This window comes from Oncorhynchus clarkii, chromosome 6, assembly GCF_045791955.1.
Source record: "Oncorhynchus clarkii lewisi isolate Uvic-CL-2024 chromosome 6, UVic_Ocla_1.0, whole genome shotgun sequence".
Taxonomy (NCBI): Eukaryota; Metazoa; Chordata; class Actinopteri; order Salmoniformes; family Salmonidae; genus Oncorhynchus; species Oncorhynchus clarkii.
In genome coordinates, this window is record NC_092152.1 from 32,656,025 (window position 1) to 32,679,764 (window position 23,740).

The 23,740-nt window shown below is 51.1% G+C and overlaps 1 protein-coding gene across 1 annotated transcript in view; it reads right to left on the reverse strand.

Annotated features, from left to right (window-relative positions):
- The window catches only part of LOC139411005 (SET-binding protein-like), a 57,066-nt gene extending 35,112 nt beyond the window's left edge, over positions 1–21,954 (reverse strand). Inside the window, exons 1-2 of the mRNA XM_071156773.1 lie at positions 21,284–21,954; positions 3,723–4,286 (exon numbers count right to left, since the gene is read on the reverse strand). Coding sequence (XP_071012874.1) covers positions 3,723–4,124 — 402 coding nt within the window. The 5' untranslated portion in view covers positions 4,125–4,286; positions 21,284–21,954. The remainder of the gene's footprint in view (positions 1–3,722; positions 4,287–21,283) is intronic.
- Between the last annotated feature and the right edge of the window lie 1,786 nt (positions 21,955–23,740).

The following is a 23,740-nucleotide window of genomic DNA, read 5'->3' on the forward strand; positions in this document are numbered from 1 at the left end:
TACACCACGCGACGCAGCCACAACTGTCAGTAACAGAGCACCTGAAGAGACTGGCAACTGGCCGGTGAAACAGAAAGGTTTGACCGTTGGCAGGGATGTTTTCTGAAAGACAAGCTGGAAAACACACAGCCCACAGCTCATTTACATTTCTTAAGTAACACACACAGAGATGTGCTTTTATTAACTCATCAAGTCCCTCAGGTCACCAACCGCCACCTACGCCTGGGATCAATTCACACATCAAAAAGGCACGCCACACACCCACACATTACAGACACACAACGCTCAGGGGACCACCAAGCGTAGGAGCTGCCGAGACGAGATAAGTGTGTGTGTCCAAATCCAGGACACACTAAGGCACTCAAAATAGACACACACACACTGAACTGCTTTGGCAGCTCCTTATCTCCCTCCACAGATAGTGACATGGATTAACAGCTAAATCTGGCACACATGCTCTGACCACAATCACGGCCCTGTGTGTGTGTGTGTGTGTGTGTGTGTGTGTGTCTGTGTGTGTTTTGGACTGCTTACTAAATCTGTCAGGGAGAGTGATGTAGGGGTTGACCCAAGGTTCATTACACCAGAAAACACACATTCGTCTTCCACTACTAACACACGGGCCACACGCGTTTACTGGTCTGCAGTGACAAAACATACACCCTTACACACATCATTTATATACACGTCAATCATACTCACACATCACTCCCCGTGCACTGTGATGACACTACAGAGATGGCACTAAACACTGTGATGACACTACAGAGATGGCACTAAACACTGTGACGACACTACAGAGATGGCACTAAACACTGTGACGACACTACAGAGATGGCACTAAACACTGTGACGACACTACAGAGATGGCACTAAACACTGTGATGACACTACAGAGATGGCACTAAACACTGTGATGACACTACAGAGATGGCACTAAACACTGTGACGACACTACAGAGATGGCACTAAACACTGTGACGACACTACAGAGATGGCACTAAACACTGTGATGACACTACAGAGATGGCACTAAACACTGTGACGACACTACAGAGATGGCACTAAACACTGTGATGACACTACAGAGATGGCACTAAACACTGTGATGACACTACAGAGATGGCACTAAACACTGTGATGACACTACAGAGATGGCACTAAACACTGTGACGACACTACAGAGATGGCACTAAACACTGTGATGACACTACAGAGATGGCACTAAACACTGTGATGACACTACAGAGATGGCACTAAACACTGTGATGACACTACAGAGAATCTGATGCTTTCTAGAATAATTCACAATTTTCCAACATCTCTCTGTCCGTCTCCGTTTCTCCCTCTGTCTGGCCTCTCTCCACTCTCTTCAAGAGTCAAAACCCTCTCCTAATGACCAGCTATTGTATCCCTGTCCCCTTTCCCCTCCCCCTCAAACACACCCCCGCTCTGAGGGGGTCCCTTAACCAGGCTCTCCATATGCCTGTCTCCCCCCTCTTCCCCCTCGCCCTATCACTCACACTCTGGTCTCTTCTCTTCTCTCTTCCACCATCTGCCACTCCACAACAGAGGGATGAAAGAGAAAGACAGACAGAGAGAGAGAGAAAGAAAGAAAGCAGAGAGAGAGAAAGAAAGAAAGCAGAGAGAGAGAAAGAAAGAAAGCAGAGAGAGAGGTAAAGAAATAAAGAAAGAGAGAGGTGGTTGGAGACAGATATAGAGGCAACGACTGAGGCAGAAATAGATACTGAGAGAGGGATAGAAAAAGAGAGAGAGGGCAGCCCCTGACACGATACCTTGGAGGAGAGAGGCTGTCCATCTGCTCTCTGTCAGACCCCCCTCACTTCCCTCTCTCTTTCACTACACACATATTGGACCCTTTCTGTTTAACCCATTCCTCTCCAGTGGATCAGTCTGTATTACAGTGATAGCTAAAGCCGGATGGAGGGATGGGGAGAGAGGAGGAGTAGAGAGAGCGGGAGGGAGGAATAGTGGGGTAGAGGGAAGAAGGGGAGAGAGAGAGAGAGAGAGGGAGAGAGAGAGAGAGAGAGAGAGAGAAAGGGTGGAGATGACAACAACCCACGCAACCCGCTCAGTGAGCATGCCCACTACTGTCGCTGTCACCACGGCAACAACTGCCAACCATAGCAGAGAGAAAGACAGGCTGAGAGGGAGATCGCTCTGGGGGTCAAAGTGCATGTTTGCTCTGAACACACACACACACACACACACACACACACACACACACACACACACACACACACACACACACACACACACACACACACACACACACACACACAGTGGTCAAACACTCACTGCAAACACTACAGTCCCTTAAGGACCTAAACACACAACACTACAGTGACACCAAACTGAAACGGTGGCTGTGTGTGAGACGAGGAGAGGTTAGAGAGACACAGAAGCCACGTGCTGATTTCATTAGAGGAGAGACGGAAGAGGAGGAGATAAAAGAGGAGAGGAGAAGAGGAGAGGAGAAAAGAGGAGAGGAGAGAGGTCTGTGACCACAAATGGAGAGAGCAGAGGCCAGCTGTCATTTGCTGATGTCAGCTCTATTCTCAGCGTGTGTGTGTGTGTGTGTGTGTGAGAGAGAGAGAGACTGGTTTAAATTACTCTATGAACTTTGACCCTGTGTAACCAAGGAAGCGAAGGAGCTACTGAGAGATAGGAGAGAGAGAGAGAGAGAGCGAAAGAGAGAGAGAACGAGAGAGAGAGAGAGAGAGAGAACGAGAGAGAGAGAGAAAGAGAGCGAGAGCGAGATAAAGGGAGAATGGGAAAGACATACCCATTACCTAAGATCCATTCCCTTCTGTACTAGTACACACACACACCTACACACACACACACACACAATATTGCTCATAATGAGATGCTTGGGTACAAGATGGCTGCTTTTCAGGGAAAAGAGCTGAGTCTGCGAGGTGCTGGTTGTATGAAAGGAACACACACACAGCGAGATGCAGTGTACGAGAAGAGCTGAGCACACAGCAAGAGATGTCAATGCAGGTTAATGACTCTAGAGGAGACTACCTCACACACACACACACACACACACACACACACACACACACACACACAATGTATTTATACACGCCGCCAGAAAACCCATGAAGTGGCGTTGTTGAGGGGTAGAGGTGACGGTGTCTCTTTTAAACTGCATTACTGGCCTTTCTATCAATGGCTAAAAGTCTTCAAGCTTTCTGCTTATGGAATCTTGTTAAAACATAGACAATCAAACCAGATAATATCTTTCTATATACATCCACAATATATCGATACAATCCATATATCCACTTACAATCCCCTTCTCAGCTGCTATAGCCAACAGCAGACAAGAACCAAATTCATCACGCGAACATAAGAAAACCCTCTTCAGCTGCAATGAGCTACTGACAACCCAACAGTCAATCCAACACAGCTAACGTTTAAAACAACATGTATAACTATTCAATGTCTTATTTTAAAGTATGTTGAACTATTTAACAACATGAAGAATCTGATCGTTCTATCTCTCTGGGAAGCAACCAATCAATCCCTTCTAGACTGCTGACGAACATTTCAAAGTGCTTCAGCATCATTTAAGGCTACATTAGCAACAGGCTACATTAGCAACAGGCTACATTAGCAACAGGCTACATTAGCAACAGGCTACATTAGCAACAGTGTGTTCAGACCAGTAACGTTTCTAAACGTATCCTTACCCTCTTCCTAGGGGGTCCCTTGTCCTGTGCTGCGCGGCCCCCCAGTCGGCCCCCTCGGCCCTCCCCTGAGGGGGGTCTGATGGTCATCCGGATCTCCGGGGGACAGATGTAGTTCTCCAGACTCTTGGGGGGCTTCTTGATGCGTTTGGTGGTCTGGATCTTCAGCTTCAGACTCCCCTCCTGGAAGCTGGCTTCTTTAATGGAGAACTCCTGTTCCTCTAGCCCCTCCCCTTCCCCCTGGGACCCCCAGCGCTCGCCCATCACATCGCCAATGACCTCATCACCCCGCGACGCTGGCCCCAGCCCCGCTCTTTCCTGTTCTTCCTCTTCAGGCTCAGCCCTTCCGCCTCCTAACTCCGCCTCTTTGGGTCGGGCTGAGCCAACCAGATCCCTCGGCTCCATCCACGCTCCCGCCAGAACCAGTCAGGATCCAGAGAGCCGCAGCAGCCAGCCAATAGGTTTGCAGAGAGCGGCTGTCCGTCAGACTGGGTTGCCTTGGGAACGGTAGCTACTGCGTCTGGATTGGTTGTCCCACAGGAACACAGGTAATCCAACAAAGCCAAACTACAGAGAGAGAGAGAGAGAGAGAGAGAAATTACTATCAAAACCGAAGTTGTACAATATCCTATGAAAGCCAATAACTCAATAAATTATCGCAAATGCTGAACTGTAAAAAAAAAAAGTTTCCCTCGTATGTATATCTTGGTCTGCATTCACTCTTGCTGCTATGTACGCTGCTGCTACAGAACGATTGGCATTCAGAGTGTGTTGGGAAGAGATGCTGACCTATCTGAGCACAGCTAAAGGACGCAGTGGGCAGAGGAACGCCTCATCTCCACACACACACACACACACACCTCTAACCATTGTGAGATATCAGTGTCTCTCAGAACTCAAGACTGTTGCAGTAGCAGGCAGAGAGTGCTGCAGGCATGCCATACACTCTCATTTGCATTTTATACCGTGTAAACAACACTTCACACACGCACTCTACTTCTCTCTCCTTCTCCCCGTCTCTCTGTTTCTCTCCTTCTCTCACTCTACTTCTCTCTCCTTCTCCCCGTCTCTCTTTCCCTCTCCTCTCTCTTCTTCTCCCCATCTCTCTGTTTCTCTCACTCTCTCCTTCTCTCTCTTTCTCTCTCATTCTCTCCCTTTCTCTCTCCTTCTCCCAGTCTCTCTTTCTCTCCCTTTCTCTCTCCTTCTCCCCGTCTCTCTTTCCCTCTCCTCTCTCTTCTTCTCCCCATCTCTCTGTTTCTCTCCTTCTCTCACTCTCTTTCTCTCTCTCTCCCCTTCTCTCTCTTTCTCTCTCATTCTCTCCCTTTCTCTCTCATTCTCTCCCTTTCTCTCTCCTTCTCCCAGTCTCTCTTTCCCTCTCCTCTCTCTTCTTCTCCCCATCTCTCTGTTTCTCTCCTTCTCTCACTCTCTCTCTCTCTCTCCTTCTCTCTCTTTCTCTCTCATTCTCTCCCTTTCTCTCTCATTCTCTCCCTTTCTCTCTCCTTCTCCCCGTCTCTCTTTCCCTCTCCTCTCTCTTCTTCTCCCCATCTCTCTGTTTCTCTCCTTCTCTCACTCTCTCTCCTTCTCTCTCTTTCTCTCTCGTTCTCTCCCTTTCTCTCTCCTTCTCCCAGTCTCTCATTCTCTCCCTTTCTCTCTCCTTCTCCCAGTCTCTCTTTCTCTCTCTTTCTCTCCCTCGATGTAAAATGAAGACATTCCTCTCCAGCTCTCTAAAGGGAGGGTGAAGCTAGCCTGAGGACAAGACCAAAAACCTGCAGATTGAGATGAAAAAGCTGACTGCTCTTTTATTTTGTACCCGAAAAGAGGGAGGGAATTGGGTAGACAGAGAGAGGGAGAGGGGGAGGGAGAGAGAGAGAGAGCAAGATAGAGAGCGAGAGAGGAGGAATCTAAATTCCTTCTCCAGATGTGGTTTATGAGCTGGTCTGGAAAAAACAGTCTGAACTGTTTAATACATGCATGCTACGGCAGTGTTAGACGCACACACACACACACACACGCACGCACGCATGCGTACACACACACACACACGCGCGTGCACGCACGCGTACACACACACGCGTACACACACACGCATACACACACACGCATACACACACACACACACACACACACACACACACACACAGCAGCTCTAGAGGACCAGAGTTTGTCCATCCCTAATGCTCTTTCTAGGGAAGAGGGTGTGTTTGTATTACACTTAGTACAGACACACTCAGAACCAACACATACACACAATACCATTAAGCCCCTCGCTCAGGGAGCCAATCACACTACCACTAGTAATGGATCCATCTCTCAGCAGACACATCTAACCCCACTGAGAGATATGTATGTACAAAGCTAAAACACCCACACACACACACAGACACGTGCTGTAAAGGAAATGTACACACACACGCACATGTCCACTCTCACACAGGCACAAGCGCATATTTGTGTGCAAACATGAATAAATACACACATACATAAACACAACTAACCTGTATGTACCCCAGCACATTGCCTAAGTAGCGGTACCCCCTGTATACAGCCTTGTTATTGTCATTTTAATTTGTGTTCATTTAGTAAATATTTCCATAACAATCAAATCAAATGTATTTATAAATCCCTTCTTACATCAACTGATATCTCAACGTGCTGTACAGAAACCCAGCCTAAAACCCCAAACAGCAAGCAATGCAGGTGTAGAAGCACGGTGGCTAGGAAAAACTCCCTAGAAAGGCCAGAACCTAGGAAGAAACTTAGAGAGGAACCAGGCTATGAGGGGTGGCCAGTCCTCTTCTGGCTGTGCCGGGTGGAGATTATAACAGAACATGGCCAAGATGTTCATAAATGACCAGCATGGTCAAATAATAATAATCACAGTGGTTATAGAGGGTGCAGCAAGTCAGCACCTCAGGAGTAAATGTCAGTTGGCTTTTCATAGCTGATCATTAAGAGTATCTCTACCACTGTCTCTAGAGAGTTGATAACAGCAGGTCTGGGACCGGTAGCAGGTCCGGTGAACAACTCTCTCTTAACTCTTATTTTTCTTAAAGCGGCATGGTTGGTTAAGGGCTGGTAGGTAAGCATTTCACGGTAATACACCTGTTGTATTTGCTTTGAACACAAACACTACACTTCACACCCCAGATCCTGAAAGTCCCATCCCTCACACTGACATGAGCCACATTGAACACAACATTGCATTGTTACAAAGGTATATGTGAATTTTGATATGACTTTAAAAGTCATCTATGGGCCAGGAGAAACTGTCTTTCACAATTTGGATTTGTTCAAATAAACCTACATTTCTAATCTAGACATTCCATTCTGAGAGTTTGTGGATTTAGGGCCAGCATTAGTGTGTGTGTGTGTGTGTGTGTGTGTGTTAACTCCTGTACCAGCCTCCCGTCCTGTACAGCTGATCCCCTGTAGTCATATTTAGCCGACAGGTCTCACACGCTCTGCTCACTGTGGGTTTAGATAACCAGCATAATCCCCTATAAAGTTCCAACACACACACACGGTACCATACTAATGCTTTCGACACACAGCTCTGTTGACACACACAACTCAGGGCAGTATGTCCCTGTTTGGTCCTCTCTGTTGGGTCTCCCTAATTCCAGGACTGTGACTTGGCCCAATGGCATCTTTTAAAGCCCACTGTGTGTGTGTGCATGTTGTGTGTATGTGTGTGTGTGTGTGTACAGTGACTGAGCCCTAAGGCATGTGTTAAAGCCACCCCATATATGTCTGTGTACAGGACCCAGGACTCTCCCTTTGAACAAAGAGAGGGAAAAAAGGACGTCTGACAACTACACTGTGAGCAACCACACAGTGACCATACACTATGACCAACCACACAGTGACCATACACTGTGAGCAACCACACAGTGACCATACACTGTGAGCAACCACACAGTGACCATACACTGTGAGCAACCACACAGTGACCATACACTGTGAGCAACCACACAGTGACCATACACTGTGACCAACCACACAGTGACCATACACTATGACCAACCACACAGTGACCATACACTATGACCAACCACACAGTGACCATACACTGTGACCAACCACACAGTGACCATACACTGTGACCAACCACACAGTGACCATACACTGTGAGCAACCACACAGTGACCATACACTGTGAGCAACCAGACAGTGACCATATACTATGACCAACCACACAGTGACCATACACTATGACCAACCACACAGTGACCATACACTATGACCAACCACACAGTGACCATACACTGTGAGCAACCAGACAGTGACCATACACTATGACCAAACACACAGTGACCATACACTGTGACCAACCACACAGTGACCATACACTGTGACCAACCACACAGTGACCATACACTATGACCAACCACACAGTGACCATACACTATGACCAACCACACAGTGACCATACACTGTGACCAACCACACAGTGACCATACACTGTGACCAACCACACAGTGACCAACCACACAGTGACCATACACTGTGACCAACCACACAGTGACCATACACTGTGACCAACTACACAGTGACAATACACTGTGACCAACCACACAGTGACAATACACTGTGACCAACCACACAGTGACAATACACTGTGACCAACCACACAGTGACAATACACTGTGACCAACCACACAGTGACAATACACTGTGACCAACCACACAGTGACAATACACTGTGACCAACCACGCAGTGACCATACACTGTGACCAATCACGCAGTGACAATACACTGTGACCAACCACGCAGTGACAATACACTGTGACCAACCACACAGTGACCATACACTGTGAGAAACCACACAGTGACAACACACTGTGACCAACCACACAGTGACAACACACTGTGACCAACCACACAGTGACAATACACTGTGACCAACCACACAGTGACAATACACTGTGACCAACCACACAGTGACAATACACTGTGACCAACCACAGCCTCTGAGGAGGATGTCACAGCACTGTATCTACACTGAAGTGGCCTCTACCACAGTGGTTCCCAACCCTTTTCGGTTACTGTACCACCAAATGAATTTTGCTCTGCCCAGCATACCCATGAAGTACCTCCTCATGTGCATTTTACCAGAAGGCATATAGTCTCTTGAGTCTTCTCAAGTACCCCTGTGGATACACCAAGTACCCCCAGGGGTCCTAGTATCTCTGGTTGGGAACCACTGCTTTAAAAAACATTTTAAATGATGTTTACAACTGAGGCAAAACCATATAAAACAGCTAGATGAGTCCAGAACCAGCTGCCCCAGCTGAATGTCCATGTAGCGTTTGTATAGGCTTTGGCAATACACAACTAATAAGACCTATGGACTGGATTATAGTTTCACCCCTTCTCTGTTACTTCTGTTACTGGAAATGAGACTGTGTTTATGTAAGGATGACCCTTACTGGGCCTCTCTCGCTCTGAGCCTCAGACACACACACACACACCTCTCTGTAACCGTGTAGACAGCAGGGTGATTGTGAGAGGCCAGACTGGCTGCATAAATAGCTTTATTATGTTCCTAAAGCTGCCAGCTCTGCCCACAGCTTCCATCTAAGCAGCATAAGGACTTTCCTTCACTCTCTTTCCTCACTCTGTGTGTGTGTGTGTGTGTGTGTGTGTGTGTGTGTGTGTGTGTGTGTGTGTGTGTGTGTGTGTGTGTGTGTGTGTGTGTGTGTGTGTGTGTGTGTGTGTGTGTGTGTGTGTCTCTCTATAACTGAAGTACTTTCTGTGTTGAACTATAACGTTTGAGGGAATGAACAGTAGGGCTGTAACAGGCCAGAATTGTTCAAATCTCACCAACTACTACTCCCAACCCATGTACGTACCTGAAGAGTACGAATGAAAGCTGTGATTCTCTTCCTTCTGCATATGGGTATGAGAGGGAGAGAGAAAGAGTTCACTGCCCTGCCGAAACAACCTTTTAAGGCTGCAGCAGCCTTAGACCTGAGGTGGACTTACAAATAGCTCACAAACACACACACACACACACACACACACACACACACACACACACACACACACACACACACACACACACACACACACACACACACACACACACGGTCAATCTGATTGCTCTTGTAGAAGATTTGGTGCTGCAGAGACTCATACATCTGATGCCAGCTATTCTATCTTTCACTCACTCCATTTCTCTCCCTTGCCCTGTCACTCGCTCTCTCTATCTCTCTCCGTCTCTCTCCCTCCCTTGTCTGGCTCAGTTAGTAGAGCATGGCGCTTGCAACGCCAGAAATGTGGGTTTGATTCCCGTGGCCATCCTACGTAAAATGTATGTATGGCTTGCATGCACGACTGTAAGTCATTTAGGATTACAGTGTCTGCTGAATGGCATAAACTCTCTCTACTCCCGACTGTTTCTTTAACAGGGAAAGGTAGAGGAGGATGAAAGGATGAAACTGCCTGTAGAGACCAGTGGCTCCCTAACAGTTGACTGCTATGAGCTAACTGAGGATTTGCCCCCCTTGCTCTTCAGGCTGTGTCCTAACTAAAAACATTGATTATGTTTACTAGTTAAACCACGCTTTAAGGAAGGGCATGTGAGCTGTCCCCCATGGTACACACACACACGCACGCACACACACAAACATGCTCACACACACAGGGACTGAGCTGGATAAAACATTCTAACACATCATGTGAGAGTGAGGTAACATAGCCAGTCTGGCTGTGGTTGCATAATGCCCTTGATACAGTCACACACACGCGCTTGCGTGCGCACCAGCACGGACGCCTGGGCACACGCGCACAATCAAACACACACACACACACACACACACAGGGTTTGGGGAGCACTTAGCAGGAACTCAGACTGCTACAACATCAGGAACTACTTTATTTTACTCTATTAGATTAATGCTCTGTGTGTGTGTGTGTGTGTGTGTGTGTGTGTGTGTGTGTGTGTGTGTGTTACATGCTATCCCTGATCACAGAACCAAAGGACACACAGACAGGTCCTCAACGTGCACACTGTCATTGAAGCTAGCCTGCTGTATGAGCATGGCTGCAGGACAGCAGATGAATGTTAAACCATTTCAAATGCAGCAGTAGACACAAAATGGCTGTCAGTGAAAACACCTAACCCTCTGCCTTTCCCCCTCTCTCCCTTCCCTCTGCCTTTCCCCCTCTCCTCCTCTCTCCCTACCCTCTGCCTTTCCCCCTCTCCTCCTCTCTCCCTTCCCTCTGCCTTTCCCCCTCTCCTCCTCTCTCCCTTCCCTCTGCCTTTCCCCCTCTCTCCTCCTCTCTCCCTTCCCTCTGCCTTTCCCCCTCTCCTCCTCTCTCCCTTCCCTCTGCCTTTCCCCCTCTCCTCCTCTCTCCCTTCCCTCTGCCTTTCCCCCTCTCCTCCTCTCTCCCTACCCTCTGCCTTTCCCCCTCTCCTCCTCTCTCCCTACCCTCTGCCTTTCCCCCTCTCCTCCTCTCTCCCTAACCCTCTGCCTTTCCCCCTCTCCTCCTCTCTCCCTAACCCTCTGCCTTTCCCCTCTCTCCTCCTCTCTCCCTAACCCTCTGCCTTTCCCCCTCTCCTCCTCTCTCCCTACCCTCTGCCTTTCCCCCTCTCCTCCTCTCTCCCTTCCCTCTGCCTTTCCCCCTCTCCTCCTCTCTCCCTTCCCTCTGCCTTTCCCCCTCTCCTCCTCTCTCCCTACCCTCTGCCTTTCCCCCTCTCCTCCTCTCTCCCTACCCTCTGCCTTTCCCCCTCTCCTCCTCTCTCCCTTCCCTCTGCCTTTCCCCCTCTCCTCCTCTCTCCCTACCCTCTGCCTTTCCCCCTCTCCTCCTCTCTCCCTTCCCTCTGCCTTTCCCCCTCTCCTCCTCTCTCCCTTCCCTCTGCCTTTCCCCCTCTCTCCTCTCTCCCTTCCCTCTGCCTTTCCCCCTCTCCTCCTCTCTCCCTTCCCTCTGCCTTTCCCCCTCTCCTCCTCTCTCCCTTCCCTCTGCCTTTCCCCCTCTCCTCCTCTCTCCCTTCCCTTCCCTCTGCCTTTCCCCCTCTCCTCCTCTCTCCCTTCCCTCTGCCTTTCCCCCTCTCTCCTCCTCTCTCCCTTCCCTCTGCCTTTCCCCCTCTCCTTTCCCCCTCTCTCCCTTCCCTCTGCCTTTCCCCCTCTCCTCCTCTCTCCCTTCCCTCTACCTTTCCCCCTCCTCCTCCTCCCTCCCTTCCCTCTGCCTTTCCCCCTCTCCTCCTCTCTCCCTTCCCTCTGCCTTTCCCCCTCTCCTCCTCTCTCCCTTCCCTCTGCCTTTCCCCCTCTCCTCCTCTCTCCCTTCCCTCTGCCTTTCCCCCTCTCCTCCTCTCTCCCTTCCCTCTGCCTTTCCCCCTCTCCTCCTCTCTCCCTTCCCTCTGCCTTTCCCCCTCTCCTCCTCTCTCCCTTCCCTCTGCCTTTCCCCCTCTCCTCCTCTCTCCCTTCCCTCTGCCTTGCCCCCCCCTCTCCTCCTCTCTCCCTTCCCTCTGCCTTTCCCCCTCTCCTCTCCTCCTCTCTTTCCCTCTCCTTTCCCCCTCTGCCTTTCCCCCTCTCCTCCTCTCTCCCTTCCCTCTGCCTTTCCCCCTCTCCTCCTCTCTCCCTTCCCTCTGCCTTTCCCCCTCTCCTCCTCTCTCCCTTCCCTCTGCCTTTCCCCCTCTCCTCCTCTCTCCCTTCCCTCTGCCTTTCCCCCTCTCCCCTTCCCTCTGCCTTTCCCCCTCTCCTCCTCTCTCCCTTCCCTCTGCCTTTCCCCCTCTCCTCCTCTCTCCCTTCCCTCTGCCTTTCCCCCTCTCCCTCTGCCTTTCTCCCTCCCTTCCCTCTGCCTTTCCCCCTCTCCTCCTCTCTCCCTTCCCTCTGCCTTTCCCCCTCTCCTCCTCTCTCCCTTCCCTCTGCCTTTCCCCCTCTCCTCCTCTCTCCCTTCCCTCTGCCTTTCCCCCTCTCTCCTCCTCTCTCCCTTCCCTCTGCCTTTCCCCCTCTCCTCCTCTCTCCCTTCCCTCTGCCTTTCCCCCTCTCCTCCTCTCTCCCTTCCCTCTGCCTTTCCCCCTCTCCTCCTCTCTCCCTTCCCTCTGCCTTTCCCCCTCTCCTCCTCTCTCCCTTCCCTCTGCCTTTCCCCCTCTCCTCCTCTCTCCCTTCCCTCTGCCTTGCCCCCTCTCCTCCTCTCTCCCTTCCCTCTGCCTTTCCCCCTCTCCTCCTCTCTCCCTTCCCTCTGCCTTTCCCCCTCTCCTCCTCTCTCCCTTCCCTCTGCCTTTCCCCCTCTCCTCCTCTCTCCCTTCCCTCTGCCTTGCCCCCTCTCCTCCTCTCTCCCTTCCCTCTGCCTTTCCCCCTCTCCTCCTCTCTCCCTTCCCTCTGCCTTTCCCCCTCTCCTCCTCTCTCCCTTCCCTCTGCCTTTCCCCCTCTCCTCCTCTCTCCCTTCCCTCTGCCTTTCCCCCTCTCCTCCTCTCTCCCTTCCCTCTGCCTTGCCCCCTCTCCTCCTCTCTCCCTTCCCTCTGCCTTTCCCCCTCTCCTCCTCTCTCCCTTCCCTCTGCCTTGCCCCCTCTCCTCCTCTCTCCCTTCCCTCTGCCTTTCCCCCTCTCCTCCTCTCTCCCTTCCCTCTGCCTTTCCCCCTCTCCTCCTCTCTCCCTTCCCTCTGCCTTTCCCCCTCTCCTCCTCTCTCCCTTCCCTCTGCCTTTCCCCCTCTCCTCCTCTCTCCCTTCCCTCTGCCTTTCCCCCTCTCCTCCTCTCTCCCTTCCCTCTGCCCCCCCTCTCCTCCTCTCTCCCTTCCCTCTGCCTTTCCCCCTCTCCTCCTCTCTCCCTTCCCTCTGCCTTTCCCCCTCTCCTCCTCTCTCCCTTCCCTCTGCCTTTCCCCCTCTCCTCCTCTCTCCCTTCCCTCTGCCTTTCCCCCTCTCCTCCTCTCTCCCTTCCCTCTGCCTTTCCCCCTCTCCTCCTCTCTCCCCCTTCCCTCTGCCTTTCCCCCTCTCCTCCTCTCTCCCTTCCCTCTGCCTTTCCCCCTCTCCTCCCCTTCCCTCTGCCTTTCCCCCTCTCCCTTCCCTTCCCTCTGCCTTTCCCCCTCTCCTCCTCTCTCCCTTCCCTCTGCCTTTCCCCCTCTCCTCCTCTCTCCCTTCCCTCTGCCTTTCCCCCTCTCCTCCTCTCTCCCTTCCCTCTGCCTTTCCCCCTCTCCTCCTCTCTCCCTTCCCTCTGCCTTTCCCCCTCTCCTCCTCTCTCCCTTCCCTCTGCCTTTCCCCCTCCCCTCCTTTCCCCCTCTCCTCCTCTCCCCTTCCCTCTGCCTTTCCCCCTCTCCTCCTCTCTCCCTTCCCTCTGCCTTTCCCCCTCTCCTCCTCTCTCCCTTCCCTCTGCCTTTCCCCCTCTCCTCCTCTCTCCCTTCCCTCTGCCTTTCCCCCTCTCCTCCTCTCTCCCTTCCCTCTGCCTTTCCCCCTCTCCTCCTCCTCTCTCCCTTCCCTCTGCCTTTCCCCCTCTCCTCCTCTCTCCCTTCCCTCTGCCTTTCCCCCTCTCCTCCTCTCTCCCTTCCCTCTGCCTTTCCCCCTCTCCTCCTCTCTCCCTTCCCTCTGCCTTTCCCCCTCTCCTCCTCTCTCCCTTCCCTCTGCCTTTCCCCCTCTCCTCCTCTCTCCCTTCCCTCTGCCTTTCCCCCTCTCCTCCTCTCTCCCTTCCCTCTGCCTTTCCCCCTCTCCTCCTCTCTCCCTTCCCTCTGCCTTTCCCCCTCTCCTCCTCTCTCCCTTCCCTCTGCCTTTCCCCCTCTCCTCCTCTCTCCCTTCCCTCTGCCTTGCCTTTCCCTCCTCCTCTCCTTCCCTCTGCTTGCCCTTCCCTCTGCCTTTCCCCCTCTCCTCCTCTCTCCCTTCCCTCTGCCTTTCCCCCTCTCCTCCTCTCTCCCTTCCCTCTGCCTTTCCCCCTCTCCTCCTCTCTCCCTTCCCTCTGCCTTTCCCCCTCTCCTCCTCTCTCCCTTCCCTCTGCCTTTCCCCCTCTCCTCCTCTCTCCCTTCCCTCTGCCTTTCCCCCTCTCCTCCTCTCTCCCTTCCCTCTGCCTTTCCCCCTCTCCTCCTCTCTCCCTTCCCTCTGCCTTTCCCCCTCTCCTCCTCTCTCCCTTCCCTCTGCCTTTCCCCCTCTCCTCCTCTCTCCCTTCCCTCTGCCTTTCCCCCTCTCCTCCTCTCTCCCTTCCCTCTGCCTTTCCCCCTCTCCTCCTCTCTCCCTTCCCTCTGCCTTTCCCCCTCTCCTCCTCTCTCCCTTCCCTCTGCCTTTCCCCCTCTCCTCCTCTCTCCCTTCCCTCTGCCTTTCCCCCTCTCCTCCTCTCTCCCTTCCCTCTGCCTTTCCCCCTCTCCTCCTCTCTCCCTTCCCTCTGCCTTTCCCCCTCTCCTCCTCTCTCCCTTCCCTCTGCCTTGCCCCCTCTCCTCCTCTCTCCCTTCCCTCTGCCTTGCCCCCTCTCCTCCTCTCTCCCTTCCCTCTGCCTTTCCCCCTCTCCTCCTCTCTCCCTTCCCTCTGCCTTTCCCCCTCTCCTCCTCTCTCCCTTCCCTCTGCCTTTCCCCCTCTCCTCCTCTCTCCCTTCCCTCTGCCTTGCCCCCTCTCCTCCTCTCTCCCTTCCCTCTGCCTTTCCCCCTCTCCTCCTCTCTCCCTTCCCTCTGCCTTTCCCCCTCTCCTCCTCTCTCCCTTCCCTCTGCCTTTCCCCCTCTCCTCCTCTCTCCCTTCCCTCTGCCTTGCCCCCTCTCCTCCTCTCTCCCTTCCCTCTGCCTTGCCCCCCTCTCCTCCTCTCTCCCTTCCCTCTGCCTTTCCCCCTCTCCTCCTCTCTCCCTTCCCTCTGCCTTGCCCCCTCTCCTCCTCTCTCCCTTCCCTCTGCCTTTCCCCCTCTCCTCCTCTCTCCCTTCCCTCTGCCTTTCCCCCTCTCCTCCTCTCTCCCTTCCCTCTGCCTTTCCCCCTCTCCTCCTCTCTCCCTTCCCTCTGCCTTTCCCCCTCTCCTCCTCTCTCCCTTCCCTCTGCCTTTCCCTTTCTCCTCCTCTCTCCCTTCCCTCTGCCTTTCCCCCTCTCCTCCTCTCTCCCTTCCCTCTGCCTTTCCCCCTCTCCTCCTCTCTCCCTTCCCTCTGCCTTGCCCCCTCTCCTCCTCTCTCCCTTCCCTCTGCCTTTCCCCCTCTCCTCCTCTCTCCCTTCCCTCTGCCTTTCCCCCTCTCCTCCTCTCTCCCTTCCCTCTGCCTTTCCCCCTCTCCTCCTCTCTCCCTTCCCTCTGCCTTTCCCCCTCTCCTCCTCTCTCCCTTCCCTCTGCCTTGCCCCCCTCTCCTCCTCTCTCCCTTCCCTCTGCCTTTCCCCCTCTCCTCCTCTCTCCCTTCCCTCTGCCTTTCCCCCTCTCCTCCTCTCTCCCTTCCCTCTGCCTTTCCCCCTCTCCTCCTCTCTCCCTTCCCTCTGCCTTTCCCCCTCTCCTCCTCTCTCCCTTCCCTCTGCCTTGCCCCCTCTCCTCCTCTCTCCCTTCCCTCTGCCTTTCCCCCTCTCCTCCTCTCTCCCTTCCCTCTGCCTTGCCCCCCTCTCCTCCTCTCTCCCTTCCCTCTGCCTTTCCCCCTCTCCTCCTCTCTCCCTTCCCTCTGCCTTTCCCCCTCTCCTCCTCTCTCCCTTCCCTCTGCCTTTCCCCCTCTCCTCCTCTCTCCCTTCCCTCTGCCTTGCCCCCTCTCCTCCTCTCTCCCTTCCCTCTGCCTTTCCCCCTCTCCTCCTCTCTCCCTTCCCTCTGCCTTTCCCCCTCTCCTCCTCTCTCCCTTCCCTCTGCCTTTCCCTTTCTCCTCCTCTCTCCCTTCCCTCTGCCTTTCCCCCTCTCCTCCTCTCTCCCTTCCCTCTGCCTTTCCCCCTCTCCTCCTCTCTCCCTTCCCTCTGCCTTGCCCCCTCTCCTCCTCTCTCCCTTCCCTCTGCCTTTCCCCCTCTCCTCCTCTCTCCCTTCCCTCTGCCTTTCCCCCTCTCCTCCTCTCTCCCTTCCCTCTGCCTTGCCCCCCTCTCTCCTCCTCTCTCCCTTCCCTCTGCCTTTCCCCCTCTCCTCCTCTCTCCCTTCCCTCTGCCTTTCCCCCTCTCCTCCTCTCTCCCTTCCCTCTGCCTTTCCCCCTCTCCTCCTCTCTCCCTTCCCTCTGCCTTTCCCCCTCTCCTCCTCTCTCCCTTCCCTCTGCCTTGCCCCCCCCCCTCCTCTCTCCCTTCCCTCTGCCTTGCCCCCCTCTCCTCCTCTCTCCCTTCCCTCTGCCTTGCCCCCTCTCCCCCTTCCCTCTGCCTTTCCCCCTCTCCTCCTCTCTCCCTTCTCTCTGCCTTGCCCCCCTCTCTCCTCCTCTCTCCCTTCCCTCTGCCTTGCCCCCCTCTCTCCTTCTCTCTCCCTTCCCTCTGCCTTGCCCCCCTCTCTCCTCCTCTCTCCCTTCCCTCTGCCTTGCCCCCCTATCCTCCTCTCTCCCTTCCCTCTGCCTTGCCCCCCTCTCCTCCTCTCTCCCTTCCCTCTGCCTTGCCCCCCTCTCTCCTCCTCTCTCCCTTCCCTCTGCCTTGCCCCCCTCTCTCCTCCTCTCTCCCTTCCCTCTGCCTTGCCCCCCTCTCTCCTCCTCTCTCCCTTCCCTCTGCCTTGCCCCCCTCTCCTCCTCTCTCCCTTCCCTCTGCCTTGCCCCCCCCTCTCCTCCTCTCTCCCTTCCCTCTGCCTTGCCCCCCTCTCTCCTCCTCTCTCCCTTCCCTCTGCCTTGCCCCCCTCTCTCCTCCTCTCTCCCTTCCCTCTGCCTTGCCCCCCTCTCTCCTCCTCTCTCCCTTCCCTCTGCCTTGCCCCCCCTCTCCTCCTCTCTCCCTTCCCTCTGCCTTGCCCCCCTCTCTCCTCCTCTCTCCCTTCCCTCTGCCTTGCCCCCCTCTCTCCTCCTCTCTCCCTTCCCTCTGCCTTGCCCCCCTCTCTCCTCCTCTCTCCCTTCCCTCTGCCTTGCCCCCCCCTCTCCTCCTCTCTCCCTTCCCTCTGCCTTGCCCCCCTCTCCTCCTCTCTCCTTTCCCTCTGCCTTGCCCCCTCTCCTTCTCTCTCCCTTCCCTCTGCCTTGCCCCCTCTCCTTCTCTCTCTGGCGCACCCCCCCCATCCCCAATCCCCACTCTCTGCCAAAAGGTGTTCCTGTACTGATACTTAGCTCAGTCTGCCAACAGTTAGATTTGTCCTTGGATCTCTTTCCTCTATTCCCCCTCTTTCTAGTCCCCCTCTCTTGCCCCTCTGACCAGCTCTTTCTCCCCCCTCCTCTCACTCTCTCTCTCTTCTCCTCTCCTCTCCACCTCTCTGTTGCCCAACCTCCCCCTCCCTCATCTTGCTACCTTCCTATCTCCCTCAACCCTCTCTCTCAGATGGAAAGGAAACAAGCAGAGAAAGCCACTAGAGCCGATTGGATCTCCCTTTACAATAAGTGTCCCTATAATACCTATGCACTGGTAGCTACAGTCTCTGGGTCTGCTCTTGACTCAGGTCTCAAAACAGATTTACAATCAAATATGACCGATAAGATAATAGAGAGCGGGACCAAACTTCACCATTTTCAAAATTTGAGAGAGAGAGAACCCAGGAACTCTTATAGGGATGCCCTAGGTATGGAGGACAAAGTATCTTTAGATACTGCTATGACTTCAACCCCAACAGCACTCCTGCCCATATCATGGGATCAAAATTTGCTCCAGGAATCCAAAGTGAATCCAAAACAGAGCGAGAGCCTCTGTTAGTAGCTACTGTGAGTCCACCATCCAGTATGTTGCCAGTTGCCGTGACAACAGAAGCCCCACACCAACATCTCCTCACCATTTCTCAGTGTCTCAATCCAGCACCTGCTACTTATCATTATGCCACTACATCACTCAGCAATACCTCTATACTGTAGCTATGTCACTCAGCTATACTCAATCTGTCCTACCCACACAACACATATCAGATACAGAATTGGTATCACAAATTGTTCTGGCAATCCTCCTAAAACTTAATTGGGAGGCAGGATGTTGGAAATGCATTTTACACTTGTATCACAAACCATTTTTGAGAAAATCATAATGGAAGTGGCAATTTCAGGCCCTTTTTAGTCATATACATGGCTCCTGTAATGCTACAGACAACATCTTGGTGTAATTACACTTAGTGTATAAAACATTAAGAACAACTTCCTAATATTGAGTTCCACCCTTTTTTGCCCTCAGAACAGCCTCAATTCGCCGAGACATGGACCCTACAAGATGCCACGCCTTCCATAGGGATGCTGGCCCATGTTGACTCCAATGCTTCCCACAGTTGCGTCAAGTTGGCTGGATGTCCTTTGGGTGGTGGACCATTGTTGATACACACAGGAAAATGTTGAGTGTGAAAAACCCAGCAGCATTGCAGTTCTTGACACACTCAAACCGGTGCGCCTGGCATCTACGACCCTACGTTCAAAGGCACTTCAACATTTTGTCTTGCCCATTCACCCTCTGAATGGCACACATACACACTCCATAGCTCAACTGTCTCAAGGTTTAAAACTCCTTCTTTAACCTGTCTCCTCCTCTTCATCTACACTGTGGATTTAACAGGTGACATCAATAAGGGATAATATCTTTCACCTGGATTCACCTGGTCAGTCTGTGTTATGGAAATAGCAGGTGTTCCTAATGTTTTGTACACTCAGTGTATACTCCTTATAGTGTGCTCTAAAATATGGAGTATATTTATATTCTGAAATACACATTTTCACATTCATTTATTCAACATTCCAAATATTATTATAAATATCTGAAAAGTATTATTTTTGACTGCTTATTTTTATACATATTGTTTGTAACAACACAGGCCTACTCTTCAATCAGCTACTGTTGATGAAATTATCATTTTTATACATAGAAATTGACATTATAGGTTATTAACCAATCACAGCCCTCCTGTAGGATTGCACATTCAGCAAATCACCAGCAGAGGGAGTTCCCTTTGAATCCATTTTCCCATTCACTGCATTGGTGGTGTTGATAAAATGTATCATAACTTTAAACTTAGCAGAGCGCCCACTCTGGAAATGTGATGTACTTATAGAGTATTTTATTTAAAACCATATGTCTAAAATTGAACAAAATCTGAAAGGGTACTTTTATTATATTCTTAGTTTTAATGTTAAATAAATGAATGTGTAACATTTTATTTCAGAAAGTAGCGATACTCCATATTTTATAGCACACTGTTAGGAGTATAATTACACCAAGGTGTTTTCTGTATCATGTACGGTTCACAGATCATTGGGTATTACAGGAGGCGTGTATATCTCTAAAAAGGGCCCAAAATGCCCACTTTCATAATGATTCCCCCCCAAAATGTGTGTTACAGAAGTAAAAAGCATATGAAACATCCTTCCACCCAATGAAGTTTCTATGTGAGAATTGTCCGAAAAATCTGAGATACCCTAAATATTTTTGAGCCATGCAGGTAAATGTCAACCCGTGTGTGAGTGTGTAGGCTACTGTAATAGAACTAGCATGGAATCGCCCCATTACAGTAGCCTACACACTCACACACTGGTTCTAATTTACCTGGTCTAATTTCTCTAATGGATCACACTTTATCCTACAACAAGAGCATACAAGTTAACACTTTATTTGAGAAAACAACTACTATTACACCAATCAGTGAAATAATTCAAGGGTTAGAAGATGGTGGGCCTGCCCTGGCCTGTAACTGGTTTCTTGAAGTAAGCTCAAAGCAAGCACACCTGTCCTGACCCTGACACTAAAGTGGAAGGCTCTACTTGACCGTCCTGTTTCAGCTGCTATGGTAACAGTGGACAATACCTTCTGGCACTTACTCTGAACAACACCACAGTTGGTAACTACCTGGTACCAAATGGTACATAGTGGTGCTCATTTCAGTTCAGCGCAAAGACACTGGAAAGTCATTTGTTATTAAGCAATAATTATGTAAGTGCTACTTTGCTCTTATATCTAGCCATGTAAATACCAGGTAAAACGTGGAACTCCACCCTGAGATCAGATCTTGGCCATTTGTGAAACAGACTTGGTGATCCAGTGATCTGCTTGCTTTGGCTCTCTCTCACACAGGCCAGGAGGGTTTCAAACAGCCTATAGAAGGACTAAAGTGTCCTTATAGGCTAGCCTACAACACCATCGGCCCTTCTCAAAAGGTTTGGACCTCTTGGTGTAATGGGTTGTTTTATACACTCTCAAAGTGTGACATGTATTTTACAGTGATTTCATCAATCTGCAGTTGCCTTCAGGATGTGTGTATAACCCTTCACACCACCACTTGGACCATAAATAGGCTCACTCTACAACTCACTCTCATCAGAGGTCTGGACCCTTAATGGCACAGGACGCAATGCACTTGCCAAAGGGTTAGTGGTTCAAGACCAGGCCGAGGCCAGTGGGGAATGCCTACGTCTTCCACCTGCTCCACAACACACGCACACGCGCGCACATACACACACACTAGCCTACCTAGTGAGATCAAAACTCGCTACAAATTAACTGTTTATTTTGAGATATTGCATTCTCTTTTTTTAAACCACAGCCAACCGCAAAATAAAGTATCATAAATTAATAAAATCATGTTCAACTCACATTTAGACTACAATAACGCAAGTGTGTAAGAGATTATGGTCAACTACTTACCCATGTCCAATGTTGTCGAACACTTGAGACTATTGTGTAAATATGTCATCAAGATCATTTAAAATCCATTTGGTCACATTTACAGAACCGGCGTCTGCACTGACAGCGTCCTTGGTAGCTGTCAAATGGAGCAAGTTTTTTTAAACAGAAAACCTGAGGAAAATGGCGTCAACAGTGCGCTGATAAAAAGGCAAAAATAATTATAGCCGATCTGATAATCAAATCAATGTTCACAAAAATCCAAGGTTGTGATTGAATCAACGTCCTTTTCCTGTGAAATATAGCGCGTAAAAAACCTTGCTTACGGGTTTACTAAGCACACGATTTACAGGGCCACTGCAGAGATCCCATCGCCATGTCCGTGGCTGGTCAGTCCGCGAGTTAAGCGCTGCTTCCCTCTCAATCCTTGACTCCGGGGGAGGATCGGAGCAAACCGTTTTACTGCATTGAAAACAAACCAGCAGAACACAGATTGTATCCGAATAGCCTCAAACCCCACATTCAACGGTAACGTCACTGGAGAGATCGTGGTTGGATGCGTAAAAGTGGGAGAAGGTGTTGGTTATCAGAAGACTGGTGTTTTCCCTTCCCGGTGGGTCGGAATTGGGGGAGAGTGGGGGGTGTTCTGTTCGCTCGCTCTAGCTCCGTGTGTGTCAGGTTCGGTTGATAATGATCTCACCGAGAGACGGGACTGTAGAGGCAGCTCGCGCTTTGGTAGAGAGGAGAAGAGCGCAGTGTCGCCTCCACCTGGTAGCGGGTGGTAGACTAGTCTAAACCCACTTCCCTACTAGCCTACACACAGGACATTCCTGTTTGTTTCAACCTGTTTCATAACAGGAAAGGTGATCACTGGTCAGTTCCCGTCCATCACCAACTTTTACTGTAGGCCTATGTATACTCTGTATGTGATATCCTACTACCACGTCTGATGTTATGTCAAATAGTGTCACAGTCACTTGAATAATCCAGTCATATTATTACTCTGAAGGCTTCCTCCTCTTTCGGAATTGGAGCAACACCAAACTGGTTTTATTTGATCGTAACAGTGTTGTTTACGTCCCTCTCCATGTCTTAACATAGGCTCGAGCCAACGACCCTAGCACACATCGACAACAGTCGCCCGTGAAGCAGCGTTACCCCGGCTCTTGTAGAGCAAGTGAAACGACTGGGCTACTTCGATGTCTCGGAGTGATGTCACTGATTGAAAGCTATTAGCGCACACCAATAACTAACTAGCCATTTCACATCAACACAGCATTGTGTGTCATGTGTTATTTTTCATGCATAAACAACAGTATGCGCATCCTGTGCTTCTAGGAGGATAGAATATATATATTTACAGAACAAATAGAGCTGAATAATGATTCAGATAGAACGTAGGTTAGCATCCGCCGCATAGCAACTGGACAGTGTGTTTGCATATTGGTGTGTGTTTGTGCTGTCAGGTTAGCATAACAACCAGTGCTGACATTTCCATAAACACACTACACACACATTTATGCTGCATTAGTTGAGAGGATTGTTGCCATTTCTCTTTTGTGGTTGTTAGAAGCTATAGCAACAGCTACTTGCACTTATGTCCTAACATCTCATAGTGAGATGCTGTAAAGTGGGATGCTCTCTGTTGAAAAGGCTCTAATTGTTCTCACACATGGATCATTTTAAAGGATAGAATGAACTGCAACTCTCTAAACCGAAACCCCAACTCTCTGCCCTATCCTTGTCCTCTAACCAGAATTCCTGATTCTGTATCAGCTCCTATCTCACCCAGTGTATTCACATTAGGCAACCGGCCTCAACAAGTAGTCCTTCGGGCAGATTTGAAGTGGGATACAGGTGTCCTCAATTCCTCCACCCTCGATGGCGAACCTCATCCTGACTCTGCCGTAGCTGGGTCCGACACATGTGAGACACAAGCAGGTGGAACCTTCACTTTGTCACAGCCAAGTGCAGCAAGCACACATCCAGCAGGAGTGAGGCCTAAAGAGGAGCCTGTTTGTAGGTGAAAAGAGCCAAAAACAGCCCCCAGTCCATTTGAGAGATAATGAGGTTTACCCCCAACATAACCCGATCTCAAAATAAATTATTCACACAACCACTGCAGCTATCTGTGGCAGACTACCCTCAACACTCTCCATCCAAGCCCTCTTCCTCAGTGCCTACAGTATGGAGGCCCCAACACATGAAGGCCTGCCATTTCACCAGACTCTGGAAGACACCTCACAGAGGAGGCACACTGGGGGATCAGAGTGACGTTCATATTAAATCTCTCAGATCCGCTCTTCATACCGGTCCTCTCAGAGCCGTGGAAACGGATGGAGTGGAGTCCCATCAGAGACCCTGTGTGACTCAGAAGCTGCTGCTCTCAGGAAGTGTATGAAGCTCCTTAAACTAGAGGAGGTCAAATGCCAAAACATGGAGAACGTGCAAGCTGGCGAGGAGTGTTGGTGCTTGGAC